General features: G+C 38.8%; 1 protein-coding gene across 4 annotated transcripts in view; it reads right to left on the reverse strand.

The window, feature by feature from the left end:
- The window catches only part of TRIM23 (tripartite motif containing 23), a 25,698-nt gene extending 8,186 nt beyond the window's left edge, over window positions 1–17,512 (reverse strand). For 2 of the 4 annotated variants that reach the window (XR_009820840.1, XM_062018071.1), the window contains exons 1-7: window positions 17,365–17,510; window positions 16,651–16,813; window positions 4,618–4,739; window positions 3,458–3,736; window positions 2,604–2,786; window positions 1,841–2,056; window positions 662–796 (exon numbers count right to left, since the gene is read on the reverse strand). Coding sequence is in view for 3 of the 4 variants with exons in the window: in XM_062018071.1 (XP_061874055.1) it covers window positions 662–796; window positions 1,841–2,056; window positions 2,604–2,786; window positions 3,458–3,736; window positions 4,618–4,739; window positions 16,651–16,813; window positions 17,365–17,472 (1,206 nt within the window). In the remaining variant the exon portion in view is untranslated. Of the gene's footprint in view, window positions 1–661; window positions 797–1,840; window positions 2,057–2,603; window positions 2,787–3,457; window positions 3,737–4,617; window positions 4,740–16,650; window positions 16,814–17,364 lie in introns of all 4 variants that reach the window. The other 2 variants (XM_062018072.1, XM_062018073.1) reach the window with 2 other exon arrangements.
- Window positions 17,513–17,540: the final 28 nt, after the last annotated feature.

Raw genomic sequence — 17,540 nt, forward strand, 5'->3', positions numbered from 1 at the left:
CTTCAAAAAATGTCTACCTTTCAAAGAAAGGGTGGTATTGAAGCGGTATGAAAGCAATAATTAAAAAAGAAAATCTACTGTGTCTAAACTTACCAGTGAATATAAAGCAACTATAAGACAAATTATCATTTAATGAACTGAAAATACATTATTTTTAGTATTATAAACTGAACGTTACAATAGCATTTTTATGTTTAAAAACTGGTTAGCAATTTTCAGGAAAGAAAACAATAAACATTCTGCAGAAGTCATCCTGTCCTTATGAAAAAAGACAAAGACACATGGGAAAATAAAGGTAGATTACTGGTCTAAGTTGAATGTACAACAAGTCAGGGATGTTTCCAAAGAAAGGTGGTTCCAGAATTCACAAATAATACCTTATGTATTTAAAAGAAAAGCAGATAATGTTCAAACAAAGTCTCTGATGTAGTCAATGTCAAATTAATGTTTCTCATGCTAACTAAGCACAGTGATATTGCTGTTCAAGTATCAGTTGACAGTCACCATATCGTAAGACACTGTGGCTTTATCTGATATTGAACTGCCTAAATTTGCTGCAACAAATACAGCATCACAACAAACACTGATTATTCCTGCTTTTAAATTATATTTGGAACTTTTCATAAAGTGGATAGCTGTACTTTCATGAGATTAACAATACCTTTGTAAAAGTGACAGGTATGCTAGCATCCAGCTGTACATGATCGGCAAGTTCGGTAAACTGCTGCTGCTGTTTCTGTAACGTCTCTAGCAACCTTGTAATTTCCTGTTTGGCCAATACTACTCTGCAGTCATCCTAAATGGACAGAGAAAACAAAAGGTATGCCTTTCCTTTGATAACTTACATATACAATGTAAGTAGGATGGCTGCAAATAAAGCATTTTCAATAGAAATGCTCTAGTTAAAGAAATGCACATTTATAAAACAGATTTAATTAAAACTGCAATATAAACGTGAAGGTCTTGTAATTCTTTCCTAATACTAACAGATACTAAATACTTCTGCAGTTTTAAAAAGCTTTTTCTTTGACCTTTCTTAGTCCTGTATGAATAAGAACATAAAACTAAAAAAGATAGTAATGTAACACATAAAGAATATTTATATCAGTTATATATCACTCCAACAGCAGCTTAGCAGCATACAGCAATACATTCAACACTAAAAGAATAACATCCATTAATGATGGAAACATTTGCAGAATTAAAAGCACATCTGAATAAGCCAAGACATTATCTCTAAATAATATTTTTTTAAAGTACAAATAACACACTAATGAAGTAATTTCTCACACTCAGTTTACTGTCCAGCACATATACTATGTACATCTTGCTATCATTAAATTAGGTGAATAATGGACCAACCACATACACTCATGTTGCCACTTTCTTCACACATTTAATGTGATGAAATATAGGTATTATAAGTGCTACTGAAAATTATTTAGTCCTATTTTTCCCCTATCAGCCTTGTATGGCAAATATCTTCAAACACCAATACTGGTAATTGCAACAGCAAAATCCTTCCCATAAATCTTGTAGCTTTTTTACTTCAGTTTCATCTCTCCTTCCCACTAACCTCACAAATAACGAGAATTTAACCCAGACAAGAGAGTCATACTACAAGATTTGCAGAAACTAGAATACTTCATGCTTTTGCATTGCTGATCCTTGTCTAGCATCCCCTTGTAATGAATATCTCAATCTCATGCTTTATCATTATTGTTGTAACACTGTAAAGGGAACACAAAAAGCAGAGTACCATCTAACTTTTTCACTTCTAGCCTAAAAATTTGCAGATCCATATATCTTGCTATACCTTACAGGTCAACTACAAACTTACCTGTTGCAAAGTCTTTTCACAATGAAGACAAGCTGTTGAAACCTGTGACAAGAGGATGGTCATGTCTTCCTGCTGTTGCCTAAGCCAAATCAACTTCTCTCTGACATGAGCATCGACAACACTAAGAGCCATTTCCTCCTGACGACAAAGAGTTTCATGAAGATCAGAAAAATAGGCTCGGACACACGAGCGAGCGTTCTCTGCAGTCCCTGGTACCTACAGTGTTGCAGTCAGGAGATCCAGAAGATTAAGGACACCAGTTGATAACAGACGTACATTTTTCATTTTATTCCAGTTCCTAACTTATGTTCACATTTGCTCAGGTATATAACAGCTCAAGTCCCAGTTATACAGAAAATCTTATCAGCGTTAAGGCCAAGATCTTGCAAGAAGTTACTCCAGTAATCAAGTAGCTTATTTATATGCATAGACAAACCTTACTAAAAATGACAAGGGAAAATACCCTCAATAGTATCACAGCACTATCTCAATGGTATCACAGCACTATGCAATGTCACAGTACTTCAATACTACACTAGAAGTTATACAGTTTTCCCTACTGCCTCCCTGTTTTTATGTAGCCTAAAAACACTTTTATGGATGGCAGGTTCTCCTCTATCCACTAGATGAAGCTTCAATGCTGACTTGGCAGTGGTAAGAACCTAAGATCTTGTCTAATAAATCCTATGCATAATTTTCAAAGAAATGCCTTATCTTGGTTATTACAAAAACCAAATGTTTGTGGGGGGGAAAAAAAGCATACATGTTCAGTGTGCGACATTCCAACTCCATCTTCAACTATTTGTTCTCCTCCTTCTATATGCTGAACAATTCCAACTAATTTTCTGGAATAATCTGAAATTTCTTCTGTGAAAGTTCTTATACAGTGGGCCATGTCTAAAATGGATGCACGAATCTGGTTTGCTTCTGGTTCCAAGACAGAATGCTATTAATTAAAAGCAACATATCAAAGATTAGTCACAAATATATTCCTTAATTTTTTTTCTATTTTACTACTTATTTGATACACACATATATGTATCTGTGTATACATATATATATATATATACACACACACAGAAGAAAGGAAAATAAGAATTTAAAAACATCTTGCAATTAAAAATCAGGAGTTACAGATTATGCTGAGACTAAAATAGGCATCTAGTAATTACACAAGTAATGAAAAATAATTAAAAACATAGGTGTATATATATATATATATATATATGCATATGTTTACCACAATCAGTTATTAAAAAAGGAAGGATGATTAGACTGCACCAGGCTGAGTGACCCTTGTGTTTGCATGAGAAAAACAACTTTCAAAACTGGTGACTCAATGCTGTGAGAAGTTCAGACAAGCAACAGATAAAGGGACTGTCCATCTTATTTATTTACATAACTTATTGTGGTCTTAGAAATAATGTTTCTCTTTTTTTCTTGTAATTTTACCATGGCAGTTATCTGAAACGAAGGGAAAACAAAGAACATTATGAACTTCTACAAAGACTTATGAAGAAACTACCCTCCTTTCTTGATAACCTTTTGTACTTTAATTGGATAAATAATTTTGTAAGCCATGACATGGCATGGCTAGACACGGGTTAGCAGCAATACCTTATGACCTTGATGCTTCCCATATTCCTTGCAGACACAACACATAAGAGGACTCGCCTGACAGCCCTCTTCTAAACAAACAAACTCAATAGCATGCACTTGGTGTTGGGAGCACATGGTCTTCTCGTGAGGCTTATCAGCAAGAGGCACACGCCTGTGTTTGGCTAGTGTCTTTGTGGAATGCGTAAGCTGTGAACAGTCTGTGCACAGGTGAGTGGCACAAACAGTGCAATAAACAGATGCAACGTGGGCTTCATCTTCATCACAACGAATGATACTCTAATTAAAAACAAAAAAAGACAAAACAGGACTTGTTAACATTTAATCCCAATAGCTGAGGAAAGTCAGAAGACTTGACACCAATATAAGCCCAAAACCAGACTTTCTTTAAAAGACACATGCTAATAAACAGTTGGACTACCTAGAAAACCCAATTTTAACTTATCAATAAATGTAAAATAAATTAAAGTCAGGTTACTTTACAGTCAACTCCAATAAACTGTTCTAGAGGCATCCAGTGATTTTGTTAAGTCCAAACTTCAGTGAAAGTTGTAAAGGCTTGGAGGGTGAAATAATTCAGGCCTCAGTCACTTCCTCCAAAGCAACATTAGAGAACAAAGAAGTACAAAGTTACAAGCAGGTAAACCACTAATGGTCAAATAGGCACTTCAAGCTATTTCCTATTCCTCACTGTGTGATACTTTTTGCATACCAGTTGTTAATACTAAAATGACTGAAGCAGCTAGTTTTGGTAAGGAAGTACTATCACATGATGTAGTGACATCATATGACTACACAAGGCAGCTACTCAAGAAGAAGAGTTTAAGCCTTCAGGATAAGTTTCTAAGAAGTTCTAGAAAACTATCCTGAAACCACTATAACTAAAATACCCAAATGAGACAGGTTTTCTAAAGATCTCAAAAGCCTAAAAAAGTATGCATCCTTGGCAATATCTTTTTATTTACTGCTTTAGTCAGTACAGATTAACACTTAATTATGAATTAACTAACTGATGCCTTAATACTATATGCTGAAAGAAAATAACAGAATTATTAGTGAAATTACATTTGGCAAAGAACTGATTTTCATTTTTTTTCTATCTACAGATAACTAAGCAAATATAACTTTAAGCAAACATTGTTTTTTTTTAAACTCAGTACCTCTCCAGATAGACCAATGGCTTCTTCAGATGTCCCACACTGTCCAGCAGGTCCATTCTGCAACCGTTCCAAGAGCTCCAACAAAGCAAAATTCTTTTTCAATCCCCAGACACCAGAATCTCCTATTTTTGAGAAAGAGTTAAATGAAGGGGAGGAGACAAAAGAAGAAACTCTGGCAAATGCCATCATGAGAAGTTCCATAATCCACAGCTGAGATTCTAACAAATATTAGGAGCACATTAAATACAATGACATTAAATGAACTGAGATACAACTACTTTTGTAGGTAAGCTCGCTCTACCTTTCTTCCCCATCCCTTCCTTCCATTGTGAAACTATTTAATATTTATGCAGATTTTCCCTACATAAAAACATTCCAAGATTATTTAAAATTTACAAAAACACAGTAAAAACACTTGTAAAATAACCTGAAATAGCTAATACAAAAAACCTAATCCATATAATAAAAATTAATACTTTGCATTACTACATAAACGTTTCTACTGGACTAATAGAAGCTGTTAAGAGTTACACTGACAAACCTCGTATTCCCTGAATCACAAGATCTAACACCTATTGCAGATCCCAGTCCACTAAAAACCTGAATAAAAGTTAAAACAATATTCAGAAAGACTCACACACAACACTACTGGATACAGCAAAAAAGAAAGTCTCTCGTGCTCCCTAGAACAAAGCTTAAGTCCATGTCTACTTCAGTATCATCCTCATTTTGTAGAGGTTAGCATGAAGCAACATGATGAAAAGCAAAACCAGAATTGCATCTCAGTTAAATGCTACCTGCACAGGCCACACAGCATATGAGAACCCTAGTGATTGCTTATCCAAGAAAGTATCACCTTCTTGACCTTTCTGGAGTATCATCATCATAAAAAAGTTTTCTGTATTCTGTAAAGGTGCCTCAAGAGATGAAGCATCACCTTTGAGCACTGGATCATTCCTTTTTAGTCATTACAGAGTCACAGCCACCCTGTCTGTGAATAACCTTTTCCTAATACCCAATCTGAACTTCTCCCGTCACAGCTTCATTGCATCTCTTGTGTTCTATCACTGGTTACCATAGAGAGGAGATCAGCACCTCCATCTCTCCTGCCCTCCTTGAGGAAGTTGTAGGCTGCAATGAGGCCATCCCTCAGCCTTCTCTTCTCCTCAGTCACTCTTCCTAAATCATGTCCTCAACACCTTTCATCAACTTGGTCGCTCTTCTCTGGACACTCTAAGAGTTTGGTGTCCTTCTTATACTAAGACACCCAGAACTGTGCACAGTACTCAAGGTGGGGCTATACAAGTGCAGTGTAAAGTGGGACAACCACTTCCCTCGATGGGCTAGTGATGCTGTGCCTGCTGCACCCCAGGACACAGTTGCCCTTCTGGCTGCCAGAGCACACAGCTGACTCAAGTTGCCATCAGCCCAATGCCATCAGCCCAAACTGCCACATGTCTTTCTGTGGAGCTGCTCTCCAGTCTCTTGTCCCCAAATTTGTCCTATACACATAACCAGAGCTACCTCAGGATCAAACATCTTCACTTCATCTACATTCTTATTTGTGAGGTGACTAACAACAGCAAAAAACAGACCAACGTTACCTCCGATTCTCTTTTTGCTGTTAATGTATTTTAAAAAGCCCTTTATGTTGTCTTTCACAGTGCTGGCCAGCTTCAACTCTAATTGAGCTTTGGCTGTATAAATTCTCTCCCTATATTGGTGAACAGTATCCTATAGTCTTCCTGTGTCACCTGTCCTTGTTTCCCATGTCCAAACACTTTCCTTTTCCATCTAAGCTCTAGAAGATCCCTGCTCAGCCAAGCCACCTCTCCACCCTGTCTGCCTGACTTCTGACACTTTGGAACTGACGCTCCTGCGCTCTTCAGAGACAGCTCTCAGAAAAGCGTTTTACATCTAATGCAGAAAGCACCTAGCAACTTCCTCTCAGCAGAGTTGTTATATACGAGAAAAAAATCCCACATAATAGTATGCTATCAGATGTTCCTCAAATGGGATGGATGTCATTTTCAAGGGCTGAGTACACTGCATCTCAGGTTATCACCAATATACATCTAGAAGGTCCTGCGTGTTTAAGTGCAATAGGCTGACCACCATTGCTGAATTGCAACTGTATACTTTTGGAAATTACAAATAATGAATTACAGATGGACAATCTGAGAACACGGGGGTGTTTTTAACGCAGCTTAGTGTTGAAGTCTTCCAGCATGACATTTCTATGTGTAGGTTTGGAGAGGTTTTTTTTTCCCTTTTCTTCTTTAAAATTGGGGGGGGGGGGGGGGGGGGGCAGATCAACTTCTGAAGTTGGTTACTGCCCAAACTAAATGCATATTACTACACAGTTCAGAATCTCTCCCTATTGATGCTAATGAGGTTGCTTATGTATAGTACCAATACATGCCAATCCGAGTATAGGGTGTAATTACTTGCTAACAATTCCTAAATTGAAAGGGACAAGTAAATAAATGAATATACTCTTCCTCTAGCCTTAATGTACTGATATGCTCTTCTGCTGTTGTCACAGCGATTTTATTACAAGCAGTTCAAAACTGGTAGAACATAGGTATATAACTCAATCCTTATTAAAACCCCCAAACATTCTGTTTTCCTCAAAAATATCACAGAGGTAGCACATGAATGCCTCTGATCTCATAACTTTATTTTTACCAACACATCTGAGACCAAAGACAAGCTCAAGAAATTACATAATTATATCCAATGTTACTGCTAAATACTAAAGAGCATCTATTTGGTGCACTGAAAGGAAGGCAAGATGTGGAAGTTAGTTTCACCACATAGCACTGCCCTTAACTCTTTGTCAGATGTCCATTTAAGTGTTCAGAAGCTGCTAAGAAGTAGGGGAGGGCATTGCTAGCTTTGAGTAGAACGATAGAACATAACCAGTAGTGCCCAGGGTAGTGATGGTGACTGGAAATGCCACCTCGTTTTAAACAAAATCTGTGGGATCTGAAATCAATACATCTAATTTATGATAGAACTTGTTTGTCTGACAAGAAAAAGTTGCTGCAGTTACTTTTCAGAGCATGGGACACCACTCTCTGGAGAAACCACATATGTGTGGTGCTTTTGCAATTCAAATATTTGTCTGCACCTCTTGCAAACATATCCTTCTAAGAATACAAGTCAAACTTGTAGTGGACTCCTGCTATTAACTGTAAAAAAAAAAAATTACAATTCTTTATTAAAAGTAACCATTTCATTTGATTTATGCTTTGCTTCAAACATGACCTGCAACACACAACTTTAGAAAACGTCAGCTCCAGAAGGAAGTCAGGCTGCCTCTCAAAATCCAGATGCAAAAACTAGCAGAACAGCAACTGGAGCTTGAGATTGGTTCCAGATGACACCTAAAATCTCTTGACATTTTCAATCCCCGTATTTGGTATCTGACAGAAGTCCATAAAGACATGAACTCATAGAAACTCTGTCCCATGTACTTTCCTAAAGAGAAAGGCCAGGCTACTTCAGTTCTCCTCAGTGTTGTTTCTTAACTCCCAAATTATGCTGCCCTGCAGTGGTCTGATTGGCATATCCCCTCTGCACCCTGGAATTCGGATGTCATCCCACTGATCTTATACAGGCATTAAGTCTTCTTCAACAATAAGATTTATCAAATACTCAGTAGGTTTTGTTGTATCATTAGAGTGAAAGTGCTGTTCCAAATGGACAGACAGTACCCATCCCAAATGCTCCTCAGTTTGATACTCCTACTCGACAGTAATCATTGTTTTCAAGGTTCTAAGAATGTGGAGCTTCAGCTTCCACAGGAGCCTGGGTAAGCAGCACACACATAGTGTACACTGCTATAAAGGCGCTTTGTAGAACTATACAAACACTATTCAAACATAGTCACTGCATAAAAGGCAATACTTTTAAGAACTACATATTACAAGAACTATATGTTACAATGTTGTCATAAGAAACTGTACACAAAAGAAGCCAAAAAACGAAATGGATCTCTAAAGTCTCCTATCTTCAGCTTGTTAAGAATTATTCTCGGCGCTGGTTTTGGCTGGGATAGAGCTCATTTTCTCCATATAGTACGCTGCTATAGGGATGTGGTTTGAACTTGTGACCAAAATAGTGATGCTAGCCCAGCAGCATTTTAGCTATCGCTTAGCAGTCCCTACACAGCATGAAGGCTTTTTCTGTTTCTCACACCATGCTGCCAGCAAGTGGGCTGGGGGTGCATGAAAAGCTGTGCGGGGACACAGCCTGGACATCTGACTCCAGTTGACCACAGGGACATTCCATACCACAGAGCATCATGTTCAGCATATAGAGCTGGGAGAAGAGGAAAGGGAAAGACATTTGGAGCAACGGCATTTGTCTTCCCAAGCAAACATTATGTATGACAGACCCTGCTGTCCTGGAGATGGCTGAACAGCTGTCTAATGATAGGGAACAAATTCTTTGGTTTGCTTTGCTTGTGTGTGGCATCTTGCTTTCTCTATTAAATTGTCTTTATCTCAGCCCACTTTTGCCCTTCTGAGTCTTTTCCCTGTCCCACTGCAGGGGAGTGAGCAAGTAGTTATGTGGGCTGAGCTGTCCATCAAAGCTAAAACACAACATTCTCTTTTACTTCAAGAGCTATGAAACAAGAAAAAATGAGACTGGCTTTCAATCTTAAGACCTCAAGACACGTTTGAAATACATACAAGTGCTTTTACTACCTGACAACATTTTTACTGCATCACCGCTTCACAGAACAGAGCTGCATTACACAGCTAGGCACAATTACGTGGAAGACTGGAACGCTCATAAGCTAACTGTTTTCCCATCAAGAGGAGCAGAAGTAGTACCATCTTGCGGTGTATGCCACATCTGGGCACAATCAGGGCAAAAATGTTATGGTACCTCTGAAGAGGTATGTAAACAGGAACCAACACACTCACACTGTATACCTTATAGTTTTGCTACATTAAACTTTATTTCCCAGATATTTTTTCCCCCCCAGTTTAAATTACTGACTATAATATTTTTAGTGGCCAAACTCATAACAGAAGTTATATGCCTTACAGATTAAAGGCAGAGTTCAGAGAAGAGATAAATGTATGAATACTGTCTACCTATAGCTACAAATGGGAAGATATACAATCTTTTCTCAGTGCTCTCTACAGTTAATGGTTCTACTGTGGAAGATTTCTCTAGTACAAATAGCATTACCAACACCCAGTTTAAACTCAGTACATATCACAAAGTAAGTTGTGAACACCACCAACAAAAAAAGGAGTATTTTAACTTTTGTTTGCCATAGATCTTGAAGGAGTTATGTCCTGAACTGCCACAATTATAGTTAGCAGTGGCATAGTCATCTGTCTTGATATATTCTGGCTTCAGAGCTTAGTTATTTTTTAGCTCTAGGACTCCTAGCAAGACCATGGTGTTTTTCATAACACTGGGGAAGGAAGAGTCACCTCTTATATAAACTGAAGAAACAGCATGCAATATCCACTTTTAGAATCGAAATTGTGTTAAACCATTTTGTAAATGGAGTCTGGATTTGCTCAGACTGTATCTAGACAGATTACTAGACACTAACTCACAGAAAGCAAAGTACAAAAAAGTGACTAAATGGCTCTCTTGTACAGTATTTAGAATAGTCAGCTCCCATAGCAAACTGACTGTGCACAATCTTCTGTTACAGTATATAAAATACAACAACACACTAATATCATGACTGATTATGCTAATCACAAATGGTTTGGTTTAGAAAAGACCTAAATCCCCCTACCATGAGCAGAGACACCTTCCACTAAACCAGGTTGCTACAAGCCCCATCCAAACTGGCCTTGAACACTTCCAGGGATGGGGCAGTCACAATCTCTCTGGACAACCTGTTGCCTTGCCTCACCACCCTCACAGGGAAGAGCTTCTTCCCTACATCTAAACTAAACTTAACTTCTTTTGATTTAAAGCCATTTCCTCTTACCCTATCACTACATGCCCTTGTAAGAAGTCCCTCTTCAGTTCTCCTGTCAGCACTCTTTAGGTATTGGAAGGCCACTATAAGGTCTTCCCCAAGCTTTCTCTTCTCCAAGTCAAACCCGATCTCTCTCTGCATGTCTTCATGGGAGATATATTTCAAGCCTTCTGATAACTCTCATGGCCCTCCTCTGGACCCAGTCCAACAGTACCATGACCTCCTCATGTCAGAGAACACAGAGCTGGATGCAGCACTGTAGGTGGAGTCTCACCAGTGCAGAGGAGAGGGACAGAATCCTCAACCTGCTGGCCAGTCTGTTTCTGATGCAGCCCAGGACATAGTTAGCTTTCTGGGATGCAGGCACATATTGCCAGGTCATGTTAAGCTTCTTTCTCATCAACCAACACCCCAAGGGTGCTCTCAGTGCATTCTCTGCCCAGCCTGTATTTGTGTTTGGGATTGCCCCAGCTCATGTGCAACCCTTGCCCTGTTGAACTTCATGAAGTCTGTACAGGCCCAACTCTCAGGCTTGTCCATGTCTCTCTGGATGCCACCCCTTCCCCTCAGTGTGTTGCCTGCAGCACACAGCTTGGCATTGTCTGCAAACCTGATGAGGGTGCACTACATCCCACTGCCCATGCCACTGACAAAGATGTACTGGTGTCAATACCAATCCCTTAGAAATGCCATTCATCACTGCTCTCTGCTTGGATATAGAGCTGCTGACCACAGCTCCTTGAGTGTGCCTGTCCAGCCAATTCTTTATTGACTGAGTGGTCCATCTGTCAAAGTCATGTTTCTCCAATTTAGGGACAAGGATGCCATGTGGGACAGTGTCAAATGCTTTGCATGAGTCCAGGTCGATGACATCAGCTGTTTTTCCCTTATCTACCAATACTGTATCTCCCTCATACAAGGCCACCCAATTTGTCTAACATGGACCTCCTATCTCCAAATTAGCCACTAATCCACATAGTCATTAACAGAAGAACGTATATGGATGTACATGTACCAAAAGGACAAATCTACTTATGAAATAATTGTCTTAGTCTTTAAGTAAAGTGAGAGTCTGAGGGAAAAAGCTGTTCAATCAATATATAGTTTCTTAGAAAAGCATTTTCTCTCACAGGCTTTAATACATTTGGTTAAAAAAACCCTAAGGAGTACTACCATCAGTTTACATCTTTGTATCACAGAAGCACAGAATGGTAGGGGTTGGAAGGAATCTCAAGAGATCATTCAGTCCAGCCCTCCTGCTAAAACAGGTCCACCCAGATGAGGTGGGAAGGAACGTGTCCAGGCAGGTTTGGAAACTTCCAGAGAAAGAGACTCCACAATCTCCACGGGCAGCCTGTGACACCGCTCCTTCACCCTCACAGTAAAGATTGTCAAGCCAGAGAAGTCAAAGCAGAACTAATTTGCTGAAATGGAACCAACAGAAAAGATTACAAACGACACATCTTGCAGCTATTCTGTGTTTATTTTCTAGTTCATAACTTGAAGCTGTCACAAGAAACAAAGTTACACTGCTTTTACATATTTTCTTTAAAGTCTTTAGTATATACCCTGAGATTTGCTAATACATGTTAAACAGTGTCAGTGCACTGTCAATCTTGGACACTGATGGAAAAAACAGGCAAAGCTTACACATCAACTATTAAAGTACTAGAACAGAATGTATAACCAGAAAGCATCCTATAAAACATATATTAAAGTCATGTCTCATTTCACTGGTATCTACCAAAAAGTTTATGTATTTGAGAAAAAGCCCCTTTGCTCCTTTTTACATAAAACCTACTATAAAAGTACTATGTACTCAATATATACATTTTGAACACATCTGATCAAGTGGGGTTTTTTTTAATCTATTTAAAAACACTAAGGATGGGAAGTGCTAACCTCTTCGACTTAATCTAAAATTCTGGTTTTGTCACAAATATAAGACTGTAGTGATATCATCCTTGTGCCTACAAGGCATGTTTGTGTCCATTACAAATCCACTACACAATTTGACTGTATCTTCTCAAAAGACAAATAAGACCTGAAGAGCAGGAAGTATACCAGTCAAAAAAGGAGAGAATGACAGAGTGAAGATGTCTAGACCAGCTCCAGCCAACAACACACCATTTTCAATAGCATGAAGCTTGTCTGCAAAAAGATTATAAATAATGCAAGGAATAAAGGAGCAACTTTAGAGCAAGTTTTGTCTAAATGTCTGAACAAAGCCAAGAGAAATGTTATGTTATGTTATGTTATGTTATGTTATGTTATGTTATGTTATGTTATGGCCACATTTGTTGTACAATGTTTTGAAGTGTTATCTTAGCACTCAATCACCAGCAAAAGAATATATAAATGTAAATGGAACCAATGGGATGTATTCTACAAAGGTTGTCAATGCCTGCATACACCAGTTCAGCAAGCTCTAATGGTAGAAAACAGTTTCAGCCCTGTAATGTGAAGATGGTAGGGGGGCAGTTCACCAGAGCCTTAAAGGAATTAAAGGCTTTCTTAGCAAAGCAGCAGCAGGGGTGGACTTGATGACCTTTGGAAGTTCCTTCCAAACCTTACCATTCTGTAGCTCTGGTAGGTCAAAAGGCAGTCTCCAAAGCTGCTACATAATCATCTTCTTCCCAACAGCTTCCTTGTTCTTTTTTTTAAAAAAAATCAACCTACTAATCCAACATTGGAAGAAGGGAGAAAGCAGTTTGCAAAAAAACGATTCTTTTTCAAAAATCAAGATGCATAAAGGAAAGAGTCTTTAAGAAGAGTGTCTTTTATGAAGACCATTTAATAGATTTTTTTTCCCCCTAAATATACTGCCTGAGTCAACACATCCTCCAGAATACATGGTTTCAGTATTTTGAAAACTAAGAAAGTTTTCCCATACATCTTCTTGGTTAAAGAATGTTAATCTAGTTAAAGGTAACCACTAGAGAAGTCACGTATCTTTAATATATACCCACTAGAAGATCAATCCCAGGCAACTTCCTTAATGAACTCTGAAAGAACCACAAAAATCTATGGTGAAACTACTCTCAAAGGAATATGGTTTGGGCAGGCTTTAGTCCTACCAGCTTATTACTAAATATTTTTTTTCTCATAGCAATGTTTTTTTGAACTAATTGAATATTTTGCTAAGCATGTAAACAATTTGCTGTTAATTTTCACTTGCAGTCTGTCAATCACGACCTCTAGAAATACAAGGTACTTGTAACTCTGCCTTCCCATACAGTTACATCTATATACCTAAGAGACAGGTCAGTAAATTTGAACCAAGTGTCCACTTCAGAAGGGAGAAAACTATGCCCATAACATACATATGTAGATCCCTGAGTATTTATTTCAAAAAGTTCCCCAGATCCTTTGGGAAAATGTGGATGACTGTAGGATTAAATGACTTAGTAATGACAGCAAAGAAAAACATGTAAGTCTACCTGCTAAACTAGATATCTTAAATGACCAACTAAAAGCATCCATAGAATCCATAGTTACTGACTGTCATGGCTTAACTCCAGACAGCAACTAAACATCACGCTTGCTCATTCCTCCCCCTCTCACCGGGATGGGAAGGAGAATCAGGAAAACAAAAATTTAAAAATAACAACTACGTAATAACAACTACGTAATAACAACTACGTAATAACAACTACGTAATAACAACTACGTAATAACAACTACGTAATAACAACTACGTAATAACAACTACGTAATAACAACTACGTAATAACAACTACGTAATAACAACTACGTAATAACAACTACGTAATAACAACTACGTAATAACAACTACGTAATAACAACTACGTAATAACAACTACGTAATAACAACTACGTAATAACAACTACGTAATAACAACATATGTTCAATGACTAAATATAACGAAATGAAAAACTAAATATAAGTAAAATTACTAAAATGCCATTACAATGGAATAATAATAATTCCATATAATGGAATACTTTTTAAAAAGAGGAAGATAAATAAAAAATTTAAAAAAAAAGCTTAAATGATGTACAGTCCAGTGGCTCCCCACTTGATGACCAAAGTCCAAGCCATGATCCACCCCTCCCAGCCAACTCCCCCCCAGTTTACATATTGAGCATGACACTCTACAGTATGGGATACTATTTGGGCTAGTTGGGGCCAGCTGTCCTGGCCATGCTCCCTCCCAGCTTCTTTTGTAACCCCATTCTACTTGCTTGGCAGGGCAGTGCGAGATGCTAAAAAGGACTTTGACATTGGATAAGCACTGCTCAGCACTAACTAACCAACATTGTTCTCATCCTAAATCCAAAACATATTCCTGTAGCAGCTACTATGAAGAAAGTTAACTCTATCCCAGCCAAAACCAGGAATAATGATTAAGGAACTTAGTTCAACACAGGTAGCTTTACATTCTGATCATACAGCTTGTCTTTCAACAGAACTTTCTATTGGCAACAATCCTATAACCTATATTTAGATACTAAGCAGCTTCCTGAGACTACTTCTTTAAATGGTACAATGGCAGCTGCAGAAATGGGTGAAAATAGAGTTTGCTTTCCCGCATGGTCTCAAATGGAAGAGAGGGAAGGAGGAAAGTTCCCTCAGCCCAGAGCTGACATGCCTCCCTCACAGCTCCACTCCTGAGCTCTCAGAAGGAAAGAGAATTATAAGCACAGCAGATTTAGCAAACAGCATTAACTGTCAGGTGACTAGATCAAGACAACAAATGTTCCAAATGTCTCAAAAATGGGCCATGATGAGCTGCACTCCAAAAAACACCTCATTTTACTTGCTGGAAGCAATAACAGGCTACAACAGGATAACTTCAGACATCTGGGAAAAAAAATGCACAATAGAAACTATGAAGTGACCAGTAACCTATCATACTAAAAATGCTACGTAACAAGGTACAAGCAGTGGCCTTGGACAGAAACATTCCATAACAGTAGGACTGAGTCTTGTGCTCTTAACATTTTTGTCCTTAAAAGCGTATTTTAAGAAATCTCACGCTGTACCAACATAGGTAAAAAGTACAAGAAATCACAACTTCTAACCACACCTTACAGATAGTGAATAATTCGTAGCTATCATATTTAAGCACCATCCCTGCCCCAGAAAACAAACCTCTCTTTCATAAGGGACTGATATTTCATTTCCTGACTTCTATTTCCATGAAACCATTTCACAAAGTGACTGAATGCTCCTCTCAGTTTGGTCTAGAATCTAGCAGATTTTCTTACTGCAGAATAAATTCTTACTCAAGTGCATTTGATACTTAAACATTTCTTTAATGGATTGCTGGATTGAATATCTCCTCCTCTGAGGATTCTCCTCCTATCCACTGCTTTTTTTTTTTTTTCCACTGTGCTATTCAAAACTGCTGCAGCCAGTTCTATTACGAAGCTCTTCTCAGTACAAATTCTTCCAGTAACTCATCTCCTCTCTAACTCTACCAATAGGTAATTCCTATTCTGAAGGAATTATAAGGATGTATCCTCTATTCCCTAAAATAAACTTTCACTGTTGGATAAAAGCTGTATGTTATCCTTGCACATACTGTATGTAGACGATCCTACAGTAGGGACATTGTTGTTGACAGCCTGCTGTTATCAGTTATTGCATATACAGAATTACTTTACATTTTTAAAAGTATGTTTTTATCACTAATACTTCCCTCTATAACGCTTCACCATGAATCCACACAAATCTGTTTGTCAAAGAAACTACCTACTTAACTGAATGGTTTAATTAGTGTTTAGGACAAGAGGAAAGTAATACTCATTCAGGAACGCTCAGACACTAATTCAAAATAGAGTAGTCCCTTTGTAATCACATGTATTTTAAGACTTTAAGGTATAAAGCTTGCAAGCCCAGGTTCAAGAAGATAAGACACTCTGACTTTTTGTCCTATCTATTTCACTGTTGTTTAATAGTCCTAACAAGTGTCTCTGAATGAAAAGGAACACTTCACATTAATTACTTGGAAACATTATCACTAAGCAGAGCATCAAGCTTCAATATCTTCTAGATATCCTTGGTTGATAAGTTTTAAGAACTTTAGATTTATTTTTCTTACCTAGTTCAGTAACTTGTCGGTCAAAAGGACAACGAACTGCTCTGCCATGAAGTGGAAGCCGGGTAAGACAATCATGGCAGACAGTATGCCCACATAAAAGCAGCCGAGGAACTTTGTCACCTTGCAAAGAAAATACATCTTCACAGACTCCACACTCAAGAACCTATAATTTAGAAAGATACTGTATTTGGTTTCAAGATGATAAAAAAGCAAAATGTTATACAGCGAGTAATATGACAGAGTTTATTTTCCAGAGCTCCTGCAATCACAACAGAGGGACAGAATCATTCATTTTGCTTTATACACACAAACAGTAATCATATGAGCGCTACTTAACATAGCACAGAGGTAGCTGGAACAGACAATAGGGCACTAGAACATCTTAAACTGCTAATATAAAACCAAAACGCAATCGCGCGAGAATCCGTAAGACGACAGCGTCAGCTAACCACCTCAGCGAACTCCGGCGTTAAGCTGCCACCAGCGCGGCTCTGCGCGGACGCGGCGAGGAAAGAGCCTCCATGGCCCGGCCCAGCCCAGCCCGAGCCTGGCCCCACCACTCCAGAGAACACCTAACACCTTCCACACCAGAAACCCCGCGCTACCTCTTCCCCCAGCAGCGGCAGCGACAACGCAACCCCAACAGCTGCAACCAGCCTCGCGACAGAAGGCAACAGAGCTGGAAGGCGCGAAGGACAGAGCAACCCAACTCACCTTCACTGCGGCGCCAGCCGAACCAGGGCCGCGACCGCTACCCGTAGTGCCCCGACCACCGTCCATCCCGGCACTAGCCCCGACCTTGTTTACACCCGTGGCCGCCATCTTAGCGAGGGCGGAGCCGAGCGGCCAGAGGCAGGAAAGAGGCGGGAGACGACGACCGCCCAGTGCCT

This window comes from Colius striatus, chromosome Z, assembly GCF_028858725.1.
Source record: "Colius striatus isolate bColStr4 chromosome Z, bColStr4.1.hap1, whole genome shotgun sequence".
Taxonomy (NCBI): Eukaryota; Metazoa; Chordata; class Aves; order Coliiformes; family Coliidae; genus Colius; species Colius striatus.